The 27,308-nt window shown below is 38.8% G+C and overlaps 1 protein-coding gene across 1 annotated transcript in view; it reads left to right on the top strand.

Moving 5' to 3' along the window:
* Positions 1 to 13,897: 13,897 nt before the first annotated feature.
* ALG6 (ALG6 alpha-1,3-glucosyltransferase) overlaps positions 13,898 to 27,308 on the top strand; it is a gene marked incomplete at both ends in the record, with an annotated part of 31,367 nt that continues 17,956 nt past the window's right edge. The window contains 6 exons of the mRNA XM_084242362.1: positions 13,898 to 13,979; positions 19,998 to 20,082; positions 21,530 to 21,619; positions 22,755 to 22,843; positions 25,026 to 25,108; positions 25,731 to 25,795. Coding sequence (XP_084098488.1) covers positions 13,898 to 13,979; positions 19,998 to 20,082; positions 21,530 to 21,619; positions 22,755 to 22,843; positions 25,026 to 25,108; positions 25,731 to 25,795 — 494 coding nt within the window. The remainder of the gene's footprint in view (positions 13,980 to 19,997; positions 20,083 to 21,529; positions 21,620 to 22,754; positions 22,844 to 25,025; positions 25,109 to 25,730; positions 25,796 to 27,308) is intronic.

The raw sequence follows: 27,308 nt of genomic DNA, 5'->3' as shown, positions 1-27,308 counted from the left end.
TATAGGGCAGCCCCGATACAAAACGGGGTGCCTGACTGTGGGTCCTCACCTGTGCGCTTAAAAGGACTTATCAATGCTCTACTGTAGGCACACGCGAAAGGTTAATAAAAGGTTTATTTACAAGGGAAGGGCAAATGAGGAAATGTACAACTCAGGGAGAAAAGTGGGAGACAAAGTTTTAAATGCATCCTACTCGATCCACCAATTGGAATCCCAAATGGCGCTCTGAGAGCTGGCCGCGAGCCAGGAGCTGTGAAGCCAGTAGGCGAGGGACAGAGCGAGAGAGCCCAAGGCCCACGTGTTTGGTTTTTATACCCAACCTGGCTGCTTAACTCCACCCTCAGGTCCCTGCCACCTTCCCTTTGGTGGTGATGGGATATGTCTTTCCCAATGTCCTGATGCCTTTGGTCTGGAGTCGGGGTGGGGTCCACAAAGCCTGTATGGGATTAGCTCAGAACATCTTTTTCCCCCTAACAACTGTACCCGGTGCTTGTACAAATAAATTTAAAAAATCTTTAAAAAAAAAAAAAAAGTGAGCAAAGGTGGGTAGTAGCCCTTTTAACAGAATTGCCCTTTACCAAACTTACTTCTTTTGGAGTTTGCTAACATAGTGCAATAGATTATAAACACTGCACTCTGGTGAGATACAGGAAAATAATGTCTGAACTTACATAAGGCAGCTTTAATTTTTAAATTAAAGATTTACTTCATGTTCATTCATTGACGTTTTCTTTTCTCTTCAAAAATTGCCTAAATAAAGAGGTAATGAGTTAGGCAGAAGTTTCTTAAAACCCAAGAACAAACGCTGGTTTGCCCAAGGGGCTGTGGAATGAATGGTAAAATATACATTCAATTTATTAGAACATAAGCCTATAGGGGCCTCCCTAGTGTCACAAGGGGTTAAGACGCAGCCTATGAAACTGTCCGCAGACTCTGCAGCACGAGTTCTATCCTCAGCAGGCCAGGGAGCTACCCACATGGCACAGCAGACCTCTCGTGTTTTGCCCACCCACCCCTCAGCAGTGTATTTCAGTCAGTCCCCCTGCTCTGTTCCCCACTCTGTCTCTGGTGAATCCTCTCACCCCCCACACCTCTGGCCTGTACCCCAGTTCTTGTATGCATGAATAAATAAATCTTTTTAAAAAGAGAGAGAACATAAGCCTATAAACTACTGTTTTCAGAACCTCGAACCCCTAAGAACAAGTTGAATTCATTTGAGGATTGAATTTTAATCTGCTCTTGTTGCTTTTTAGGGGTAGGGGTTTAGATAAGACTTGAGATCTCATTTCAGGAGTGTCTATATTATTTTCCAACATTTGGTCACCTTATAATACTCAGGTGCTAATGAACACAGTGTATATCATTGGATAAATATTAACACTATTTTTCTTGAGGTACAAAACATATTCTTGGGACTCTTACTGAGTTATGTTTTACTAGTCCTAAAATATTTAGAGTTATATACTTAAAAGATACAGAGCATAGGTATTACAACCACAGAAAGTATTTTAGTCAGTGAATGTTCAATGTAGCAGGTAGAGATGAACTTAACACGTCTTGTAGACTGAACTGGGAACAGACTCTTCAGCCATAAAATGCACTTAACAGTCTATTTAATAGTGGTGAGGACCTTGAAAATGCAATATCCATGCTAATCTCGCCTTTTTCTAAATCACAGATGAAAAATAGGTCAGTTAGGTAGAGCCTTCTCTTTCTATTTAAAGTGACATTTAATCTGTTTAAACAACTACCAAAACTTTATTAATTCAATGTAATATAAGCATACTGAGAAAGCAGAGAACCTTACTAAGAACACAAGGTTTTGATATGGATGATGATCCAAAATTTGACATGGATATCTTAGATCTCAGGACTCAGTAAAAGCTCTACTTGGGGCTTTTGATCAAATCAGTAACACCAAGGAAGGACCAGAAAAAAAGCAACCCAGGATGTAATTAAACCTCACACTGTGAAATGGCTTAAAGGAATTGAGGATTTTACAAAAGGTAAGAGGAGAAAATTGGAAAAGGAGCCTCCAGAGAAAGGTTTTACATTTTCCTGATGCCTCTAGGGAAAATTCATTTGGGAAGAGATATGCATACAGACAGAAAGCTTCCAGCAGGGAAAAACCTTGGAGTCAAATTAGGATTTGATATAACTAGAACAGCTTTGGTAAATTTCTTTAAAATATATATATATATATATTTATTTATTTATACAAGCACTGGGTACAGTCAGAGGCACGGGAGGGTGAGAGAATTCAACAGAGCCAGAATGGAGAGTAGAACAGGCAGAGTGACGAAGTACACTGCTGAGGGGAGCAGAGGGCGGCAGGAGAGGTCTGCACACCATGTGGGACCCTCGCCCATCAGCCGGGGATGAACTGGTGCTGCAGACACTGCCGGCAGCTTCGCAACCCAGCGCTCAACCCCTGCACCACCAGGAGGCCCGGTACATTTCTTTTTAACCACAGTGTTCTGTAGGTGTCTTCAGAGAGGGGCTCATAGGGTATCTGATAAATCCTAATGACGTTTCATTAGGGTATGTTTTGAAGAGTGACTGTTGACACTTCTCCACTCCTCATTTATTTGAATAGGACTAAGCACTTTCTGCCTCCACCCTTGCATTCAGCCCAAATATAAACATAGGATAATGCAATAGTTTCATCTTTCTCAAGAAAAATTAATAAAGAACAAACACTATAGTATTTGAAAAGTAAGCACAATGGCACTCCAAGGGGTTTTGAAATTAAAAAAACATCTCCTATCATATTTTCTTGGGTTGCATATTTGGGTGCTATGATTGAAGGAAGAAGATACTTTACAGAACAGTGAAAAAAAATCTTGGAAGAGAAAGAGCACTTGGAGGTCATTTCTCCTGCTTACCCGACTACTGTGGATTCAATAACAGTTTGGTTCTATTCAGTTCAACCCTTATTCCAGAAAACTAACTCCATCAATTATAGAAAATAACTTTTTATAGATAGAGTTATTTCCAAACCTGTCTTCACTGCATATCCAGGAAGGATTATGTTCCTTCATGTCATCAAAGAACCTAGATTCTTTCCTCCAGTTTATGAGAATCATTCAGGTGATATGTAGTAGCTACTATTACTGGGCACATGTGGTATCTCATTTAGATTTTTAAATCCATGTTCCTAGAGGCAGAACTCTACTATTGACAATATCTGCTATCTCCTCATTAAAATCAAACACGAAACCCTCTATAAAACAAAATGATGCTAAAAAATTACACTCTACACATTTTGTGTCCCACTGCTCTTTTTTAGTTTGACAATCTTTCAAAAATATTGATGAGCAAGAGCAAAACATCAAGTGGGAAGCAAAGGCTTTATTTTGTGCCTTACCTCGTTTCCTGGTAAGGACTTTCATTCTTTCTATGAATAAAAATGTATTTAAAAACCTGACTTTAAATCTTGATGTATTTACTATAAATTTTACAAGTTGGAACTTTGTACCATCTTGATTTATATGATTTTAAAATGGAGCTCTTATCATTTCCCCCAGGAAGACGTTTGGATTTGAATAGTTCTTACTGGCAAGTTGCCTCCTTTACATTTAACCCAAAATCTCATTTTCAAAGACTGGTTTAGACAAGTACCATGATAACTGTAGCCAGTGGATCTGTGTGCCACATAATAGAGTGTGACAATCCACTCAGTTGTGAAAGATGCCAAAGATAAAGTAATAAAGCAACATTTGTGTTACCACATTGGCTTTACAAATCGACTTAAACACTGACCTAACAGTGTTACTCATTATTAGAAATTATAGATGGTCATAATTCTCTAAACTATTTTGGGCTAAGCTATATCATATATCATATATTTAAATTTAAATTCAAAATCCTGGCTGAGAGAGATGTAGATTTGTGACACTCCTTGGAGATTTGGGGACCATGAACCAATGAATACATTATATTGCTACAGTAAAGAACTCTTTTTATCTGTAAAGACCAGCATCATTCCAATGGTTTAAATAATTAAAAAAGTTATAAAATTTCATGATTTCATAGTATTTACACTTCTACAGCAAATTGTATCTGTGAATTTTTATAGATTTATATTTCTAGTGCTTTATATCTAGATATAAAGATATTAAAATATGAATGTATGCACTTAGAATTATCCCTAGATTCTGTTACAACATCATTGTGTGGACCATGTGGACAGAATATGTATGTATGGTTCATATAAAAAATTATGTGTATTATTACATATGTATTCAATACATGTACAACACAACTATGTATTCAATACATAGTTGAAAATATGCATTTATGTGAGAATAATATTCCAAGTGACACCTGAAATTGACAGTAAAAAATAATGATTTATATTCTGCTGGGCTCCATAGAACACTGGTTTATAAACTGAAGACTAAGTTACTGGGCCTCCCAGGTGGCGCAAGGGGTTAAAATGCAACCTATAAAGCTCTCCACAGCCGCTGCAGCATGAGTTCAATCCCTGGCCAGGGAGAAACCCAACATGGCGCAGCAGACCTCTCCTGACTCATTCGCTGCTTCCTTCAGCAGTGTATTTCAGTCAGTCTGCTGTTCTGTTCCCAATTCTGTCTCTGGTGAATCCTCTCACCGCCACACCTCTGGCCTGTACCCCAGATCTTGTATGCATAAATAGATAAATCTTAAAAAAAAAACAACAAAATACAGAGTGGTTTGCTAGTGTTTCCTCCATATATATATATATATATATATATATATATTTTTTTTTTTTTTTTTTGTGGGACCCTTGCCAATGGATCGAATTGGCGCTGCAGAGGCTGCAGGCAGCCTCGCAACCCAGTGCTCAACCACTGTGCCACCAGGGGAGGCCCTGTTTCCTCCATTTTTGACATTTTCTTTTTAAATTTTTCATTCATTCATTCATTCATTTTGCATATTTAAAAAAAAATTCCCACCACCGTCTGAAATACCCCTTTAATGCTTTCTTCCTTCTCTTCCCTCTTAACCTCAGAAATTTCTTTTTATATGTATTTTGCTTTGTTGATTCAGTCACAGTGTAAATATCCTATATTTGTCTTTGTCTTTGTCAATCTCACTTGCTTTACTGGAGACAATTTCCTTGAACTCCTTCCATTTTGTTGTAAGTGGCAACATTTCATCTTTCCTTATAGCTGAGTAGTATTCCTTTGGATAAATATACCACATTTTCATGATCCAATCCTTTAGGTTGTTTCCCTGCCCCAGCTACTATAAATAATACTGCAATAAACAGTGTAGAGCATAAAATATTTTGGGTGGATGGTTTTAAATTCTTTGGATAGATACCTAAGAGTGGGATTACTGTGTCACATGGTATTTTCATTTTTAGATTAGGTTTTTTTTTTCTTTTTAGTTTTTAAAGATAAGTACAGATCACTTTCCATTAGTTTACATCCCACCAATAGTGTAGTAGAGTTCCTCTTTGTCTATATTCTCTGCAGTACTTGTTGTTGGGGGTCTTTTTAATATATGCCTTTCTTTTAGGTGTGAGATGACCTGCATTTTCCCTTTTAAAAGCAATGATGACCATTTTTTCATATATCTATTGGCCTTCTGTATATCTTCTTTGTGTGACTGTCTGTTTAGTCCCACTTCCTATTTATTAATTGGGTTTTATTTTTATTGCTAAATTGTACAGTTGTTTTTTTTTTAAAGATTATTTTATTTATGCATACAAGAGCTGGGGTGTAGGCCAGAGGTGGGGGGTGTGAGGGTGGGGGTGAGGAACAAGGTGGTGAGAGGATTCACCAGAGACAGAGTGAGGGGCAGAACGGGCAGAACTGAAATATGCTGCTGAGGGGAGCAGCGTGCAAGACAGGAGAGGTCTGCTGAGTCATATGGGTCATCTCCCTGGCTAGAGATTGAACACATGCTGCAATGGCTGCCCCTAAAAATTTATTTTTATTTATTTATCCATACAAGAACTGGGGTGTAGGCCAGAGGTGTGAGGGGGGTAAGAGGATTCACCAGAGCCAGAGTGGTGAGCAGAACAGGTGGATCTACTGAAATATACTGGTGAGGGAAGTAGCTGGCAAGACCAGAGAGGTCTGCTGTCATATGTGGGTTAGCTCCCAGGCAGGGGATCCACTGAGATTTAACCCCTTGTACCACCACTTGTTTCATTTCTTTTACACATCTGGCACGCCACCAAAACTGGTACATTCTCCCTGATCTGTTTTTTTGCATTCCACTATTACCATCAGATCCTTGTTTAATTATGCTTGGATTACTATGGGTTCTACTTCTTTCTTTGATTCAGCTTATCCATTATTATCACTTGACATTTTCTTTAGTAAACCCACATGACGCAGCAGACCTCTCCTGCCTCGCCCGCTGCTCCCTTCAGCAGTGTATTTTAGTAGATCTGCCTGTTTTGGTCCCCACTCTGTCTCTGGTGAATCCTCTCACTTCCTGTACCTCTGGCCTGTACTCCAGTTCTTGTATGCATAAATAAATAAATCTTTAAAAAAAATTTCTCTATTACTGTACAAGTGACTCTCAGCTATTTAATGACCCCTTGATAATTGAATTCCAAACACAGCCAGGTATTCAACACTCTCCACAGTTATTTCTTTCTGGTTCTTCACCTAGTGTAGTGGCAGGAATGGGCACAGTGCAGGTTTTCTATGATCCGAGCAGACAGGGTAAGGAGAAGAGTGTCCTGGAGCCCTCAGCCCTCGGTGGCTTTTGCAGGCTTTTACTGGGATTTTACTGGGTACACAGCAGGCAGGGGTGCCCGTGGGGGGGGGGCGGGAGGCTGGCAGGCCTCCCAGCCCCCAGCAAGTCTTCACTCTGGGCTCTCCTGGCGTTCTCTTGTGGCCTTGTTCTCTGCTCTTTGCTCTACTGGCATCCCCATGATGCTGCCCTTATAAGCCCAGTCTCTCAGCACAGGTGTATCCACTTACGCATGTCCACACCCTACTCCAGGAGCCCGCCATCAGGCATGCACTCAGGACCACAAGGATCCATCATCAATCCTAATGGCGGGAGGACAGAAAAGCCTGATACTTTTTCACTTACCCTATACCCAGCATCTAAACTAGAGGAAATGTTCTGCAATTTTCAGCTGCTACATTTTTGACTTGAATAATTTCCTTTGTCTAGATTCCTACTCCCATCCTCTTGGCTCATGAAAGCCTAGGCTTTCCTTCAAAGCTCAACTAACTTTGATAGGGAAAGCATTTCCTGATAGTTCTAAGTCTATCGTGGACTTTCTTTGAATTCCTACAGCACTTAATATGTATAAACCAGTAACCTGACATGTAGCATGTGCTCCCTTTTATTGCTTTCTATCCCTTAATGCATGAAAGTATCTTTCCAGTGAGAATTAAATCTCTTGAGGGCATTGAGATATTTCCAGCACTGGTGGTCTTTGGAACGTAATAGAAAATTTTATTTTATTTTATTTTATTTTTTTTAAATAGAGGCATGCTTTATTTATTTGTTTGCTGGCTTGTTTGTTTTGTTTATACATGCACTGGGTACAGTCAGAAGCGCGGGAGGGTGAGAGAATTCACCAGAGCCAGAGCGGGGAGCAGAGCAGGCAGAAGGACCGAAGTACACTGCTGAGGGGAGCAGCGGGCGGCAGGAGAGTTCTGCACGCCATGTGGGACCCTCCTCTGGTGGCCGGGGAGCAGCCAGGGATCGAACCGGCGCTGCAGAGGCCGCGGGCAGCTTCGCAACCCAGCGCTCAACCGCTGCGCCACCGGGGAGGCCCTAGAAAATTTTAGATGTGGAAGTTGACCTAGTCCCTCTCCCTTAATTCACAGGTGAAACCACCAAGATCCAAAAACTCATTGAAATCTAACTAGTATAAAGCCATAGCCCAATATCTGCTGATGGCAGAGATTTTAAGTTAGAGGGGTTGACTTATACAAAAAGACAGGATTCAGTAATGGGGAATGAAGACATTTTCTGAACAAAAGAGTGGAATGTAATTATTTTTGACAAGTTTCAGAATAGGTGATCTAAGCTGTACGATGAGAAACAGGTGATGGCTACTCATAAGCAGGGCTGTTCTTTTTTTTTTTTTTAAGATTTATTTATTTATGCATACAAGAGCTGGGATATAGGGTATAGGCCAGAGGGGTGCGCGCGCACGAGAGAGAGAGAGAGAGAGAGAGAGAGAGAGAGAGAGAGAGAGAGAGAGAGAGAGAGAATTCACCAGACTGGGGAACAGAACAGGCAGACTGACTGAAACACACTGCTGAGGGGAGCAGCGGGTGAGACAGGAGAGGTCTGCCGCGCCATGTGGGTTGCTCCCGGCCGGCCGGGGATCGAACTCGTGCTGCCGAGGCTGCGGATAGCTTAACCCCTTGCGCCAGCTTAACCCCTTGCGCCACCATGGAGGCCCCAGGACTGTTGAACATGACCCACAGGTTCTTGAAAACGGTGGGAGGCTGACTATTTCTTAGATGAAGTGACTTCCCAGACTTTGTGCATTCTAACCAGCCTGGCGTTGAAGACGTGAAGAGGCTGGCTTCTGGCTCTGTGAGGGCATAGGACGTACTGCCCTGTGGTACTAGCCAAGGGCTCGCCATTCAGTGAAGCAAGCCAGGTCGCGCCCCTGACTGGAATTCGTGGCCTAAGTAGCCGCTCAGGCCTTGGCCACGGTCCTAGGAAAGACGAGCAAGGGGCTTTCCACCTGCCCCAAACCTAACCCGAGACCGGAGGCCTCTCGGGTTCCTTTCGCTTGTGCCCGCCTCTCAAACCAGCTGCCACCTCTCCGCGCCTTTGCCCCGCCCCTCCCCAGGCCCCTCCCCTCACGCTCGACGGGCTCGCTCCCGCGCCGGGCGCGCTAACGTGCGCGAGCACGCGGAGGCGGAAGTCCGCAGGGGTACGCTGTCGCGGGGGCGCGCGCGCAGGCGCATTCGTGGCACTTGTGGCAGGCGCGAATCCCAATCTTCGGCGGGCGGCCGGGTAAGAGGCCGGCTTCCCTGGGGGTGCTGGCGAGCGCGGCCGTTGTCGGGAGGGGCTGGGGGCGCGACACCCGCCGCGAACCTGCGCACAAGCTGGTGCCGGGGCTCGGGTCGCCGCTCCGCTCGGGGATTTTGTGCGCGGCCGCCAGCCCAGCCCGCAGGCTCGCTGGGGGCGGCGAGGAGCGGACGCGGGGATGGCGGTGGGATCCCTCGGCTGCAGCGGCCCCGAGCCCTGGGGCCTGCGATCCTGAGGGTCGGGCCCCATGGAGAAAGCAGGTGCCCTTTTCTCAGCTCAGCCTTGCTCACCTGGGATTGGTGGCGCTCCGAGAGGCTCGTGTCCACTCCGGGGGACGGGCCTTTCCCATTAAAAGGAACAAATTCGGCCTTGGGGAATGGGCGCCTGTCTGGTCGAGATGCCACCCTGTAAGCAAAGCAGGACGGAAAACTGGCAACTTCGTGGCTTGTGGACGGATTAGAAAGTTACGGTACTGGCTTTGCAGATGGAAAAAGCAGTAGACTCCCTTTGTACTGTCAAGAAGACATCTGTTAAAAGTCTTACACAGTATCTTTAACCACAAAGGACTCAAGGAATTAGATACCCCCCTCTTCACACTGATGAAGATCTCCAGTCAGCAAATACTTCAGGAGTACTTGATTTCGGCCAACGTTGTTCTAAGTGTATAGGAACAGAGCAACGATAAGACAGGAGGGGAGCCCTGCTTGCATGGAGTCTGTATTCTAGTTGGCAAATAGTTGTAGTAATTTATTTTTAAACTTTTTAGACTTGGCGTATAACATGTACAGGAAAAGACTACACAAACCATAAACTGTAACTTGTTGGTTTATCATAAACGCATACCTTAGGCCACCATTCAAATCGAGAAACGTTTTCTCAGAAGACCTCCCTATGGACTTTTCCTTATCATCAGTTTCCTCTTTTCTCCCCAAAGGTAACCTCTTTCCTGATTTCTAACATCATAGATTAATTTTACCAATTTATGAGCCTTTCATAAATGGAAGAACACATGTTCTGTGTTCTTTGATCTTCTTTCACATATGATTATGTGTTCTTTGATGTCGAGCTTTTTTTTTTTTTTTAACTGAAAATTGCATTTGTGAGGCCGCTCCATGTTGCGTGAAGAGAATTAGAAAGAAAATCAAAGAAGGTAGTGGTACAAATAGTAAGAGGTGGAAACTTTAGTAGGGTGATCAGGGATGATTTTTTTTTTTAATTTTTATATTCCCCTTACAATTGCAGCCCCCTGATTTTGACCCCCATCCCTCCTTTCCCCGCACCCCCAAAGTGTGTCTCTTTCATAGTTGTTTGTTGATTTTGATTTTTTTCTTTCTTATAGTTATTCCTTTTCCTGGTCCCTTATTTAGGTTTTCTAGATTCCTGCTATGAGTGAGACCATCCGGTATTTTTCTTTTTCTTTCTGGCTTATTTCACTGAGCATGATCCCTTCCACTCCATCCATGTTGCTGCAAATTGCATGTGTTTATCTTTTTTGAATGCTGAGTAATATTCCATGGTGTATATGTACCACATCTTCTTGATCCAGTCATCTATTTTGGGGCATTTGGGTTGTTTCCAAAGCTTAGCTATTGTAAATAGTGCTGCTATAAACATAGGGGTGCGGGTGCTCTTTGGAATTAATGTTTCTGTGTCCTTTGGGTAAATACCTTGGAGTGGAATTGCTGGATCATATGGAAGCTCTATCTTGATCTTCTTGAGGAGAAGAGAGATTACACAAATGCCAGTGAGCTGGGTTAAGAGCATTCCAAGCAGAAGGAATAGAGAGGAACAGAGGTACAGGGGAACCTGATAGATCCTATGAACAGAGCGAACACTTTGTAGGAAAGTGGAAGGAGATAAAATTAGGCAGACAGTGGTCAGATGTTAGAATGTCTTATGGTGAGGGTATTTGGGTTTTACTCTAAAGTATAATAGCTCTTGGAAAAGATATTTTTGGTATGCTTCAGTTGCTAACTGAACCACTTGTGAAGGATGGGAAGGTCTACAAAAATGGCAATTGTTGCGTCGGGCAACACCACACTGACAAAGACATGGGAGTTGTGGAGCAGGCTACTCAAGGCAGGATGCTGCTGAGAGCAAGATCCTGGCCGTTTTTATTGATAGAATAATCATAGAGCATCAGCTATGTGCGTTAGGACAAGGAGAAAAGGATGGGTGAAACTCAGGAATGTTATCTAGGGCTTGGGGTACATGATTCTGCTGACCATGTTATCAGCTTGATGACCAAGTGTTGTAATCAGAACTAGACCTCAGACCCCCGGCCAGGGTCCTAATCTTATCAACACAGCATTCCACTGATCAGCTTCTGGGGTCCCTTGTCATACATCAATCCTTGGCCCCCTGGGCATTCCTGGTCATACTTCATGATGTATGAGTCGTGAGTAAGTTTATCCATCTGTCCTCACCCCCCCCAGCCCCCCTTCCCCCTCCGCGTTCCTGGTCATACCTCTTGATCCACACCCTTCCCAGAGTGATCAAGCTTTTTGCTCTTGATTGATATGAAAGGTACCTTGTAAGTTTGGCTCATGTTACTGTGACTGGACAGTTCTGACCTTTGTGTAGGAATGCAGAACTGCAGGTAACCATAATGGTGGTTGAACAAGCCTCTTAAGTCTAGCAGACCCACAGGCAATACTGCTCAACCATTGGGAAGTAGGGGATACAAAATATTGGCATACCAAATCTTTTGTAGTATCAGGATTTTTGTTAATTCAGACACATAATATGCTTCCAAAATCAGATTTAGAAGACACTTTAGAAATTAGTCATCTATTTCATGCACTCATTTTTGTCAAGATGCTCAACTTCTACTTGAAACTGTTAAGGAGAGTTCATTTTTGGACAACGCTAATTGTTAGAAAAGCTTTCCTAATGTGTAATCAAAATACCTGTAATGCTGGTCCTCAGCTCTGGATTCATCATATGGAACTGGTAGTTATCCTCTGTTATTGTTGTCTTCTATTTAGTACTCATGCAGTTAATTTGTTGGGTTTTTTCACATTTAAGTGCATGACTTGAATTTAGTTGAATTTATTCCTGTCATGATTTCTGGAGTAAAGATTTGGTCTGTTATAGATGCTGTCCAAATCTTTTTTGATATGATTCTTTCATCTATTTGTTATCCCACCACGATGCTCTTTGCTGACTTGATCAGCATGATATAAGTTAAATATTATGTTCTCTATAACTTCGTTGTGATTATTATTACTGGTGGTGTTATTTTGTTACTTCAGATTCCTAGAGAAGTACTTAAATCTGATTATGTGGAAGTAGAATATTAACTTGGTCATAATAGTGATTTAAATTTCTGAGGTAAGTTGTATTTTAGAATCCAGGATTTAACATTTGTATAATCATTTTAAACGTTAGAAAATATATGCTGTTTTCAGAAAATAGAGTGTTATATTGCAATTCTGGGACTTATAGTACAGTATGTTGATAAAAGGAATTTTTTGAGAATTTGAATAGTATATAATAGCCTCTATAACCTTTGTCAAATTCAGAGTCAACACCAGAAAGTGATTTAATTTTAATTTTTTCCTTTAAATTTGCCTGTGTGATAGATGTTCCACTGAATAGTAAAATGATCAAAGTGGATGCAGTAGGAAGAAGGAAAAAGAAAGGGGCTTTATATAATCAATATTTGAATAATATACTTAGCCTTCATAAGTGCTTTGAGTCATTCTGTTTGATTGAGACTCTAGACTTCATTAGTTCTAGAGTTTTTGCTATTTTAAATAAGGTAATTTTTGTCCATTAGGTGAAGTGAGCCAAAATTTCCCTAAAATTTTCAATTGATTTATTAATTATACTTTTCTGAATTCTGTGGTTAAAATGATCCACAATTTTTCAAAGAAAATAGGAAAATTTCTATTTGTTTTTTACTTTTAAATCCCTAACCTATGGGAAAAAGTGAAACATATGAGTTGCTAATTGCTTCTTACTGCTTTAGTATTTGGGCTATTCTTATAGATTTTTTTTTTTAAAGATTTATTTATTTATACATATAAGAACTGGGGTACAGGCCAGAGGCGTGGGGGTTGGGAGGATCCACCAGATACAGAGTGGGGAACAGAACAGGCAGATTGACTGAAATACACTGCTGAGGGGGCAGCAGGCCAGTCAGGAGAGGTCTGCTGCGCCATGTGGGTTGCTCCCTGGTCAGGAATCGAACTACTGCTGCAGAGGCTGTAGATTGCTTCATAGATTGCGTCTTAACCCCTTGCGCCACCAGGGAGGCCCTATTCTTATACATTCTTGGAAGAGTTCATTCTCAAAGAAGGAAGGTTGATATGGTTAGTGCAAGTATATTTTGGGAAAAAATGAAGTAAAAACAAACTACAAAAATTACTTCAGTGGAAGACTTTCTGAAACTCAATACAAATTCCTCATTCTCTCTGTACCAAAGATAAATCACCCCTTTGTTTACTTTTGTGGTCTAATTTTTCTACCTGTAGGAGAATATGCTCTTGCATTATCTACATATGTCTGTTGTCTCTTGTGAGGCCAAATCTTTACTATATCTTTAGTCTATTAAGTCCCATATAAAAGGGAGAGCTACCTTTTGAGGTCTGTTTACCAACTAGAAGACTAGGAATAAAGTAATAAAACTATTCCCTCTCCTCTTTATCTCCCCCCACTCCCTGCTCCCCAAATCTCCATCTTTCTATTTGGTTTAATGTTACTAAACGTTGGTATGTTTTTTGTGTTTTGTTTTTTTTTCCTCCAGACTCTCTCTTCAAAGACATAAACATCAATATATTCAACTGCTCAGAAAAGAAGTATCACTTAAAATCATCTCAAACTTAATTTCAGAGGATTGAGAACAGTTTTCTGGTCAAGAAAAGAAGTGACTGATTGCATGTTGAAAGTATTCTGACCCAGCTCCTGTTTTTTTCCCCCTCCCTAAATTTGAAGAACTATGGAGAAATGGTACTTGATGACAGTTGTGGTCTTAATAGGACTAGCAGTACGGTGGACAGTTTCTCTTAATTCTTATTCAGGTAACAAATTTTTGCTGTTAAAAATGTAGACAAATCCTCCTTTGAATAGGTGTTTTTTTCCTTTTGTGATAGTTTACAGTTTTCTGACTGGGATGGAACAATTTCATACTCTTGGTGTGGTCAAGAAAATGCATTTAAACATCTAGTTGTAATAAAAAGAATATGTTTAAGAGTTAACTGGGCTTGTAAGAAAACTAAAATGTATTCTAACCAGGAAGATTACAAATTGAGAAATGATTATGTAGTAGGCATTGAAGACAGAAGTGAACTAGTACTAGAAGGGGAGCATAGAACCAACGGATGCTTTTTTGATGTTTGGGGTAGAGAAGGGGTGTTACTGGATTGAAAGGAAGAGGCCAGTGGAGAAGAATAAGATTGGGCATGATCTGAGAGAAAGGGAGGGAGAATTAATGGAGTGTGGTCCTGACTGGGGTTAGGATTAATTTTAACTTTAAGGTGTCTTTTGAAGAACAGGAATTTTTGATTTAAAAATGGTGGAATTTATCAATCATTTTTCTTTATGATTTGTGCTTTTTATATCTTAGAGTTGATTTTTGTGTATAGCATGCGAGCTAGGGATCCATTGAAATTTTTTCCCACATGGATAATTGTCTCAGCTCATTTATTGAAACAGACTATCGCTTCTCAGGTTTTCATACATACAGTTGTCTGTTTCTGACTCTCCATTCTGATATATTGGTTCAAACTACTGTGTATTATCACTATAGTTTCATAATAAGTTTTGATATTTTGTGAGGCAATTTCTCCCACCTAATAGTTCTGCTTTAGGAATGTTTTAGTTTTTCTTGACTTTGTTATGTCATTTTGTAGGCAGAATTCTAAAACGGCCCTCCAAAGATATCTGCCTCAATCTCTAGAATCTGTGAAATTGAGATCTCCCTTGGGAGTCATTATGTTATGTAATACAGCATGGGCAATTTTAAGATAGGGAGATTGAGTTGGATTATCCAGGTATGCCCAATGTAATCCCATGAGTCCATAAAAGAAGAGAATTTTGCATAAGGGGATTCCAGAGATTTAGGGCATAAGGACTTGATGCTGTTGCTAGCTTTACATTGAGGGGCCATTTTGGAATGAATGCAAGTGGTCTTTAGTTGCAGAAAGTAACCCCAGCTGACAGGAAGCAAGGAAATAGGAACCTCAGCTCTGCAGATATAAGGAATTGAATTGTGCTGATAGTTTGAAATGGCTTGGTAGTGAATTCTTCCCCCAGACCTCCCAATAGAAGTCCAGACTGGGGCCTCCCTCGTGGCGCAAGAGGTTAAGACACAGCACTAAGAAGCTATCTGCAGCCACTATAGCATGAGTTTGATCCCTGGCCATGGAGGTGACCCACATGGCGCAGCAGACCTCTCCTGACTTGCCTGCTGCTCCCCTTAGCAGTGTATTTCAGTCGATTTGCCTGTTCTGTTCCCCATGCTATCTCTGGTGAATCCTCTCACCCCCTTCACTTCTGACCTGTACCCAGTTCTTGTGTGCATAAATCAATAAATCTTTTTTTTTAAAAAAAGTCCAGACTGACTGATAGCTTATTTTAGCCTTGTGAGACCCTAAGTATAGAACCAAGGTAAGCCCACCCAAACTTCTGACCTACAGAACTATGAGACAATAAAAGAATATTGTTTTAAGCTGCTGAATGTATCATTGTTATGCAGTGATATATATACACAGATATGTCTTTTGTAAAAATCAGATTGTCAAATAAAAAAATCAGATTGTCAAAATCCTATGAAATGCTTGTTGGAATTTTTATTTGGTTTCTAGTCATCTGTACCATTGGTTAATTTGGGGGAAATTGGCAATCACTACCATACCAGGACTTCTAATTAATTAAAATGGCATGGTTCTCCATTTATTTAGAGTCTTCTTTAATGTCTTTCAACAAAATTTAATAATTTTCTGCAAAAATTTTGTTTTAGATATATTCATAGGTATTTTCTCTATATATAAAATTTTCTATCATAGATGGTATCTTTTTAAATATTGCTTTTGTAAATTCTTGTGATTTTATTTTTGGTCATATTTCTAAATCTTAAAATTCTAATAAATTTATGTGAAGGATCTTTTGAATTCTCTGTTACAAAGGAAATAATCTGTGAACTATGACAGTTTTATTTCTCCTTTTCTACTAATACTAGCACTTATTTCTTTTTTATTGCTAGGACCTTGTTACAGTTTTGAATAGAAGTAGTGATTCAGGCATTTTTATCTTATTTTTAATTTTAATGTATGTTTTAAAACATTTAGTATGTTTTTCTTGTTTCTAGCTTTGAACCAACCTTGTCCTAGAATAATCCAATTTGTTTGTAATATGCTATAGACTCAAATAGTTTTACTAGAAAATTCTACCAAGAATGTAAAGAAAAAGCAGTAATTCCCATGTTACATACTAATCCAAATTTTAGGAAAAGAGACTATATTCCCTAATTCATTTTCTATCATATCCTACATTGCAAATCTGATGAAGGCATTTTAAGAAAGTATAATTTGCAAACCAATCTAACTCATGAGCACAGAAGACTAAGGTCATGAAGTAAACACTAGTAAGAGAAATCTAGCGATATGCTTAGAAGAAAAGAACATGTAAATGGCATGTCAGCACCTACCATTGATTGAAGGGAAACAGATAGAGGAGCCTGAGGTGCTTCACACAGGCCAGATGAGACTGTGCTGGGGACTGACTGTCCCTACCCCACCCTTCAGGATAGGTAGTCACTTTGTGAAGCACCAAGAGTGTACAGAGAGCAGGGTCTCCGATCTGGAACCCCAGAGAGGAGGGATATTGGTGCCACAAACATGAACCAGCCATCTCTGCCCCCAGCACATCTGTACCGGCCCCTGGATCACTTCAGGCCTTTCCCCTGCTCTGCTGACTCAGCAGCTGCCAAAAACAATTCTCAGTACCCAATAGGCCAGCAAAAGCCAGAAAACTAAAATGTCATGAAATAAAACTGCAGCATCACCTGCAGCAAAAGTGAAAGTAGAAATTCACAATTCCTCTTTAATAGATCCAAAGTGGTACTCAAGTTTTCAGAGCATGTCACTACATTTTAACCAAGGGAGGTTATTTTGTCTTAATTTTTTTTTCCAAAGCTGTATTGGCTGTTTAGAAAGAGAAAGTTATAGATCCTTTTTTTGCAAAATACAAGTTATTGTTACAGTATGACTGTGTCCTATTTAATACCCATTGCTGTTTGTAATGTTTCTCCTTACTCACTGGGAACATGTGAAAGGGAGATTTTATTCTGCAAAATTTTAGCTGAATTCTCTTCTCTTAGAATGTTTAAAATTTCAGCATGAGGGAATTAGTTTGTATTATTATCAAGAAAACTACCAGTTTTTGAAATTCCAACATAAACCTGAATAGTTCAACAATTTACAAAATGGACATAAGTGGTACTTAATTTCATTTTCTGGGAATGAGACAAAATTGACCCTCTGTAAATATACATTAGTATGTTTTCTTTATATAAGTCTTATTCTCATGTAAATGAGTTTGTAGAATTAATTACCATGGAAGGAATCCTTTTTGCCCTTCCCAAGTGAAGCTCCCTTAGGTACAGTTGGGTTGTCCTTCTGGGTTGCTTTAAGGGCACTTTAGCAGTTTTAAAAACTTAAGTACTAATTTCATAGCCAGTGTCAGCTGAATTTATTGAAGTAGGTCAGACTCTGGATAGAAACTTGTTTCTCAACTCTAAAGAGAGTCATTACCCATTCTTCTATTTGTTAGAGAATGGTAATAAATTTTTCCACATTGACCACTCATCTAGAGGAATTTTAGAAAATCTAGATAGTTGGAGTTTTCAGGTATAAGAAACTATTTAAAATCCTCTCTGACTTTTATTATTCCTGTGGTCCAAAAATAAACAAATAAAAAGAAACACAAAAAATAAGTCATTGTCCCTCAAAAGAAGCTGTAGACAATGGTTGTGTATTTCTTAAAATAGAAACATTCTCTCCTTCTGGCTACCCTCTTCCCACCTCCAAATACATAAAAAAGTTAATTCATTAAGAAATTACTTTCCTTTTATTCTTTCTATGGTAGGTTGTTTTCTCATTTGGTTACTTAAGCCACTAGTGTAGGTATGCACTATAAGGCTAGCAATATATTTTCCAATTCTGGAAAATCACATTCTCTGTCCATAGAACTAAAATTCTCACTTGGGTAGCAATTAGGAAATAGTAGAGTCATGTGGTAAAAAATACACTGAAAATGCAAGTATTGTGAGAAGTCAGTAATTAATGATCAATGTGTTGTTTTTAAAAAAGATTTATTGATTTATGTATACAAGAACGGGGGTACAGGCCAGAGGTGGGGGTGGTGGTGAGAGGATTCACCAGAGACAGAGTAGAGAACAGAACAGGCAGACTGACTGAAATACACTGCTGAGGGGAGTAGCAGGTGAGATAGGAGAGGTCTGCTGTGTCCTGTGGGTAGCTCCCTGGCCACTAGGGCTCGATCTTATGTTGCAGAGGCTGCAGATAGCTTCACAGTGCTGTGCTTAACCTCTTGTACTACCAGGGAGGCCCGATCAATATGTTTTTAATTGATAAGGAATGGTTTCATGGAGAATTTGGCGTCTGGAAGGTTAGATGGGAATTGATAGAAGAGATGTATGAATAGGAAGTAAGCAACATAAACAAAGAAGCTTGGAGTTTCAGACAGTAACTTAAAGATGTTTTGGGGCAACAGTCAATATAGGGACATCATGTTAAATTAGCCTTGGTGTAATCAATTGCTCTCAAACCACAAATTGCATAATATTGCACATCTAGTAAGTGGAAAATCAGGGTCTCCAAAATTCAAATGTTTTTAACTTAAAATTCTTGCTATACCAAGACAAGTCCTTGCTGAGAGTCTACTAGGCAACGCACATCCTGAAAATACAAAATGAAAGAGACAGAAGGGTGTATTTATGTGTATGTGTGTGAGTGTACATGTGTATTGTGGGTAATTCTTTGTGACAATCATTCAGTGTGTATTTTTTTTGGAGATGTTAACCTGTTTTTCCCTTTATTAGCTCAGAGTAGGAGTAACCTCCTTGGATAGAGATCCAAGCATTAAGGATATTGGTATAATACAGCCATTACGTGGAAAAAAGAATGTTCTAATGTAGTGTTCCAAAGCTGGAGAAAATCTTAATTGAATTTCAGTGAGTGATAATATGTCACTCTCCAGTGTGGGATACATCTTCCAAATGAATGAATAAGTATATTTGTCTTTATTTGATTTTTGCTTGCTGGTTTACATACCTGTCCCTCTTTGGGACTTAACAAAATTTTGTAGTTCATTGTTAGTTAAATAGTTACTATTTATGAAATGGAATTAACCTTTTTGCCATTTAAAGTACAGATTTAAGGTTTATGGCCTAATTAACCGAGTTATGAAGCAATGCAGAGGAGAAGCTAAGTGCATAGATTTTGGAGTCAGGCTGCCTGGGTTCAAATATACATTTTGTTACTGATTACCTGACTTCACTAATGTCTTTGTAACATAAACTCTGTTTTTGGTTCCATACTTGACTATAAGTTACTTAATTTATAAAAGCATTTTGTGAAATACAGATAATTGTCATTCTTGTCTTAGGAGACTTAATGGACAGTATAAATACATACAAAATAAAAAAGTGGCTATCTTATTAATGAATTAATTAATACCTAATTAAGATTAATAACTAGTGTTAACCTTTATTGAGTTTTACACTGTGCAGGTACTATATCAGGTATTTTATTTCAGTTGTCTTATTTATTCCAGTAGTCCTCTAGGTAGGAAGTATGATCCTGTATTTACTATACTAAGGCTTAAAGAGGTTAAGTAATTTGCCCAGCTACTCACTATGCTAGAAGTGCTCATATTCTGACCTCAGCTTACTTACTCTTTTTGCGACTTCTGTGTTCTTTTCTTTAACCTACACTGTCTGTATAATTTAGAGAAATTAAATGTCCATGATATACGAAAATAGTTTGTTATTTTGTTCTTTTTACCTTTCATGTTAGGTGCTGGAAAACCCCCTATGTTTGGTGATTATGAAGCTCAGAGACACTGGCAAGAAATTACTTTTAATTTACCAATCAAACAATGGTATGGATAATTTTTAACTTGATTTTATTATTTATTATATCAGCTAATACAGATTATTTGAAGATATTTATTAATAAAAGGAAAATAGGTCATTTCCTTTATTTTGTACATCATCTTCCTCTATACTGATGTTTCATATATTACCTTGCTGATTGTGAGCCCATCTTTGAAATTTCACTCTCTTGAAAGTTATCCATAAATATCCAGTTAGCAGCTGGAATTTGAGGACAGAGCACTGTATGCCTTTATAACTCTGCTGGACACAAACAGTGGAGGTTTATGGGCTAACAGTATTTCTTCCAGAGGTTTTTTAGAGTTCCATTGTTAGGAATGTATGAGATGTGGTAAAGACTGTAAGTGCTAGTCTGACTGCCTGAGTTCAGATCTTGGCTTTACTATTTACCAGCTGTGTCACCTTTGGTCAGTTATTTAACTTTCTCTGCCACAATCTTAGCCCTTATAGAATGGAAATAATAGAATACATAGTTTCCTGGGGTGTTGTGAGAACTGAGTAAAATGGTACATGGAAAGCATTTAGACTAGAGCCTGTCTTGCCCACTGCTCCCCTCAGCAGTGTATTTCAGTAGATCTGCCTGTTCTGCTCCCCTCTCTGTCTCTGGTGAATCCTCTCACCCCCTACACCTCTGGCCTACACTCCAGCTTTTGCATGCATAAATAAGTTAAAAAAAAAATTCTACCTCTTCCGGGAAGAGGTAGATATTGGATATTTCTCTATCCAATATCTTTGGTTTTTTTGGTATTGATTTTTTACTTTCTAGAATTTTTATTTTGCTATTTCTTTAATTTGTTAGACTATCAGAAGCAAATTGTTTTTGTTGTTGTATAAGCATTAGTCAGCAATTAAGGTCTGCTAATAATAGAATAACAATAAGTTTCTGTTTGCCTGGGACAGTCTTGATTTTCATCTATTGTTATGGTTCAATTATTGATAGCTTCCTTTTTCATTGTCTGGACTAAGAGTAACTTGGTTTAGACAATAAGTTATTAGTTGCTCAATTCAATTTTTTTAAAAAGATTTATTTATTCATATAAGAGCTGGGGTACAGGCCAGAGATGGAGGGAGGTGAGAGGATTTACCAGAGACAGAGTGGGGAACAGAACAAGCAGACTGACTGAAAATCACTGCTGAGGGGAACAGCAGGCAAGCCAGGAGAGGTCTACTGCACCATCTGGATTGCTCCCTGGCCAGGGATCGAACTCGTGCTGCAGAGGCTGCGGATTGCTTCATAGTGTGGTGCTTAACCCCTTGCGCCACCAGGGAGGCCCTCAATTCAATTTTTAATTGTGAGTTTAAAAAAATTAAGCAAAGAGGGAAAAGACAAGAAAGTTTAGGTGTGGCATATTTTTTTCATTTTAATTAGATGAGATGTTAGATTATGTCTGTTTCTGAATATTGATTAATGTAATGGTACTTTTTTTTTTTTAGGTATTTTAACAGCAGTGATAATAATTTACAGTATTGGGGATTGGATTATCCACCTCTTACAGCTTATCATAGTCTCTTATGTGCATATGTGTAAGTTTTTCTTCCTTAATGTAAATATTTACGTCCTTAGCATATATAGTAAAACAACAGTGTGATTGGCTTTATGGAATAACGTGATAGATTCGTTGTAGGTAACTACTATTATGTTATTTGGTTTATATACTCTTAGATATTATTCCTTTTTAATCAGGATGTAAGAAAGTTAAGCATCAGAGTTTAAACTTTTCCATAATTTTTTGGCCTTCTTTTGAAGTAGAGAAATTACCAATTATGCATGAGCTAGTGAGGAATGTATCTAATATTCTTATTGTCCATGGAAAGCTTTTTTTGGAATGGTCCAGAGTAAATGAAAAAAATAGATCAGATGGTATTTTGAATAACCTGTCAAATAGAAACTAGAATTACTATTTTGTTTCACTTATAATTTAAGATTAGGATGGAATTCCTTCTCCTTTTAATTAAATGAAATTATTTATAGAAGATAAGGAACTTGTATTTGGTGGAGACCCATTTCTTTGTCCTCTGTAGTGTTATTTCATTTCAGGTTTGAAGTGTGTCAAATTTGAGGAATTTTTCAGTGTCTTTGAGCTCATTTAATTATTTCACCCTTAGCTATTTCATATTTCGTGGAAATTAGCTTCCTAGGTTAAAAATAGATCTCCAAACTTCATGATTATCAGTTAACACTTTGCAGTGTTCAGGGTAATCAACTATGAGTGAAAGCTTAATTTATCTTTAAAAATTATCTTTAATTTTATGCAATATGATTTATAGAAGTTTATGCTTAGTTGTCTGTTGAAGTCTTATGATAATGTCTTATGATTGAAAACAGTATAAATTATAAAGCATGATCCATTGTTTTTAGCATATTGTTCTTTACAAAGTGTGTATATAATAAATAATTATGACTCATCAATTGTTTTTTATACTGAAAGAATTGTAAAGGCATGACTTTTAATAACATGTAACATAGTTTTGTTGGAAGATGAACAAAGCAGACCCTGTCTGATAGCTTGTCAGTTTTACATGATTAAATAAAGAGTAAAACTTAAGTGTTGACTTTATCACTTTATAAGAATAACAGCCCTTCTGAAAACAAATTCATACATTCTTATTGCTAAAATGATAGAGAATAAAGTGCGTGTATATATGCTTTGCTGTACAGGGCAAAGTTTATAAATCCAGACTGGATTGCTCTCCACATATCACGTGGATATGAGAGTCAGGCACATAAGCTCTTCATGCGTACAACAGGTAAGAGAACAACAGGTATTGTGTATAAAGTTTGATTTTAGAACATTTGTACGAACTGATGAATGGTACTGGCTTTTTGTCAGAATTTGTTGTTTTTACTATTCATCCAGTCCTGGAATCTCATGCCCAAGAGATTATCTTGCATGTCTTTTTCTACATTCTCTTTTCTCTAACCACTTCCCTCTGCCTTACCACTGCCCATAATACTTTAATCCTCTTTGAATTGCATATCCACTACATGGTTATTATTTGGCTTTTAAACCAATCCCTGTATCTGCAGGGAACTCAAAAACTTTAGAGTCGTTTTATTTTATTTTCCAAGAGCCCCATCATAAAATATTTTCTTGTTATATTGAACCTCTACCAGTCATTTTTAAACTATTTTTTAAAATAAAGGTAATGTTGGTTTATAACACTATATATGACTGAGAAATATAGGATCTCGCCTTTTCAGGTATATGTTACCACACCACACCCACCACCAAGGCACAGGTTCTGTTTCTTTGGGTGCGTAGAGTCAGTCCGATCCTTTATATACCTAACACTTCTTCTCCAGGTTTTAGATACTTTAGCTGTTTCTTAGATAATCAGTTTGTTCAATGTGATTATGATTTTGAGGGCTCTGATTCTGCTCCTTTGATTATGTCTGGGGGGGCCTTCCTGGTGGTGCAAGGGGTTATGTCTCAGCACTAGGAAGTAATTTGCAGCCACTGCAGCATGAGTTCAATTCCTGGCCAGGGAGCTAACCCACATGACACAGCAGACCTCTCCTGTCTTGCCTGCTGCTCCCCTCAGCAGTGTATTTCAGTCAATCTGCCCATCCTGTTCCCCACTCTGTCTCTGCGTGAATCCTTTCACCTTTGCACCTCTGGCCTGTACCACAGTTCTTGTATGCATAAATAAATAAATCTTTAAAAAAACAACAAAAAAATGTGGCATCGGGCCTCCCTGGTGGCGCAGCGGTTGCGCGCTGGGTTGCGAAGCTGCCCACAGCCTCTGCAGTGCCGGTTCGATCCCTGGCTGCTCCCCGGCCACCGGAGGAGGGTCCCACATGGCGCGCAGACCTCTCCTGCCTCCCGCTGCTCCCCTCAGCAGTGTACTTCAGTCCTTCTGCCTGCTCTGCTCCCCACTCTGGCTCTGGTGAATTCTCTCACCCTCCCGTGCTTCTGACTGTACCCAGTGCTTGTATAAATTAAAAAAAAAAAATATGTGGCATCTGGAGCTAAAAATAGACTACATGTATCCAACACTGATAGTTTACTATCATTTACCTTATTCTGGACACATACTTACATACAAGGAAACAATGTGCTCTTTGGACAGGTGTATTGTACTGTTGAAGAACTTAATGCATTTATTTTTTGTTCTAAAAGGACTGAACCTTAAATTTTAATTGCCTTTATTTATCTATCTATCTATCTATTTATTTATTTTTTCTCAGCTTCTTGGGCCTCTGTGGTGGCTTATATGCATCAGTTAGCAAAAGTTTGTGTGCTTTTATAGATATTAACATTTAAAAAAGATTATTCTATGCATCACCATATTTGAGGTATTCTTCATACCAGAAAACTTGGAGTACACAGATATTGAGAAGAAAAATGTTGTCTTCCCTTGCTTTTGAGAATTGTAATCTTTAAGTACAAGCCAGAATAAAGATAGTAAATTTTTATTTTACTAGAGTCTAGAAATTTAGATATAACTCTGTAGTACTATGTTAATTGAAATTAGGCGTATGTGAAGGGAATGGGAAGGACATGATGTGTACAGGAGTTAAATAGAGCAGGTAGGAAACTTGTGTTAGAATTCCCACTCATAGGGCCTCCCCTGGTGGCTCAGTGGTTGAACACTGGGCTGCGAAGCTACCCACAGCCTCTGCAGTGCTGGTTCGATCCCTGGCCGCTGGTGAGGGTCCCACATGACACGCAGACCTCTCCTGCTACGCCTGCTGCTCCCCTCAGCAGTGTATTTTGTCAGTCTGCCTGTTCTGTTCCCCGCTCTGACTCTGGTGAATTCTCTCACCCTCCCGCGCTTCTGACTGTACCCAGTGCTTGTATAAATAAATAAATAAATCTTTAAAAAAAAAAAAAAAGAATTCCCCACTCAGAGTTTCAGGTAGGGGCAGTTAATATGTTATTGTGGATCCTGATGGATTTAGACTTAAAACTATTTGCTTATTTTTCAGTTTTAATTGCTGATTTGCTGATTTATATACCTGCAGTGGTATTGTACTGTTGTTGTTTAAAAGATATCTCAACTAAGAAAAAGGTAAGTTTTAGCAGCCTGACATTTCCTCTCTGAAATGTTAGCTTTAGTTATGAAGTATAGAGTTAAAGAAGTTAGGCTTTTGGGAATAAGTATCTTCTGGCAACTAATTTTCATTTACAAAACATCAGCTTATATTAGGATAACATTAATGTCTAACTGTAGTATTAAGATGCACTTTTAAGGTGAATTTTAGAAGTTCTGTACTGCTGAATTATACAGCATACTGAATTTGCTTAACTGGTAAATCTGAATTTTGATTGCTAATTTTTACATTTAGGATGTAAAGGCATTTTGAAAACTTGCTATATAGTCTCATGTTCATAGCACATACTCTTGTTCATTTTATATAGGTTAATCATTAGGTTAACTTTTCTGGTTTGAATAACTGAGTGCATCCTTTGACAAATACTTTTTAGTGACTCTCTTCCTCTTTACTGAAGTATCTTAAATCACCTTCATGAAAACTTCGGTGTCTAAAGCTTGTTAAATGAAAATGGAATATTTTGATAAATAGAAGGCAAGAGGGGAACATTTGCTGTTGTGTTAAAGGAAACCATACTTTTTACCCTGTTTGATTTGAACAACAGATTATTTTCTTATTTCCCAATATTTTTCTTTACAGATTACCAATGCATTATGCATATTGCTGTATCCAGGCCTTATTCTTATTGACTATGGACATTTTCAGTATCCTTTACTAATTTTGAGATAAAATTAGATGCGTATTTTGAAATCTAGGCCAACTTATATATTACATAGTAATGTCTAATTTGCTGGGGTCTTGCTTATATAAACTTTTTTTTTTTATACTGATATAGAGAATCTCTTTACCACGTTTTTACTTGAAGGTAAAGTACACATTTATTAAAAATAGAACTACTTGGAAAGAAATGTGTGTGACCACACTATAGTTAGGCATTTTTTCTTTTTTTTTTTTAATTTTATTTATTTATTTATTTTTTTATAGAGGCATGTTTTATTTATTTATTTGTTTGTTTCTTTGTTTATACATGCACTGGGTACAGTCAGAAGCGTGGGAGGGTGAGAGAATTCACCAGAGCCAGAGCAGGGAGCAGAGCAGGCAGAAGGACCAAAGTACACCGCTGAGGGGAGCAGCGGGCGGCAGGAGAGGTCTGCGCGCCATGTGGAACCCTCCTCCGGTGGCCGGGGAGCAGCCGGGGATCGAACCGGCGCCACAGAGGTCGCCGGCAGCTTCGCAACCCAGCGCTCAACCGCTGCGCCACCGGGGAGGCCCTAGTTAGGCATTTTCATTGCTTCCATATCTTGGGTATTGTAATTAATACTGTAGTGAACATATGTAGGTACATATACCTTTTTGAATTAGTGTTTTCATATTCTTCAATACATATCCAGAAATGGAATAGCTGAATTGTGGTAGTTTTGTTAATGTTTTTGAGGCTTCCTGTACTGTTACCCATAGTTGTTGTACCAATATTTACATTCCCACCAGCAGCATTTGAGGGTTTCTTTTTTTTCTGCATCCTTGCCAAGCATATTTTAAATTTCAATTTTGTCTCCCATCCTTCCCGTTCCACACATACATACATACATACATACATACATACATATATACATATATACATACTGTCCCTGAATTATTTCCATTCTTCTAGTCCATCTTTTTTCCCTTTTTATTTTGGTCCTTTGTCTGTCATAGGTTTTTTTTCTTTTGCATATGAAAATTTCTTGTGATTCTTTTCAATTCTTTTTTTAATATTTACAATATACATAATTAAAAAATTTTTAAATTTCTTTTTTGATTTTTTAAAATTTTTGTCATAGGTTTTCCTTAAATGTTTGTTTGATCCTAGTGGATCTATTCTTTAAGAACAAGGTAAAAGAAAGAGACGCGTGAACTCATTATATATTTGGTCCAGTGTAGGGTAAGTGGGCCATGAGCAGGCCCGTATACTGTGGGATACTTAAATGTCTGGAACATGGAGGGGTTTGCTTTATACAGGAATGATGTGGGATTTGACTTCCTTATCTAGGGATTTTCAGTAAATCCTCTTGTTCTCTTTTCCACATATAACTCAATTTTTTCAATCTACTTGGTTGTTCCCAGTGTTCTCCAGGGGCTTATTAGGTGGGTTTGCTCCTTGCTTGCCTGAGTTTCCTCTATGAATTCTCTAAGCTATGGCTTCTTCCATCCCTTTCTATTTGCAACCACTTCTCTGTC

This window comes from Talpa europaea, assembly GCF_964194135.1.
Source record: "Talpa europaea genome assembly, chromosome: 9".
In the NCBI taxonomy this organism is placed as follows: domain Eukaryota; kingdom Metazoa; phylum Chordata; class Mammalia; order Eulipotyphla; family Talpidae; genus Talpa; species Talpa europaea.
The sequence above is the reverse complement of the archived record's forward strand: the minus strand, read 5'-3'. Positions and strand labels throughout refer to the sequence as shown.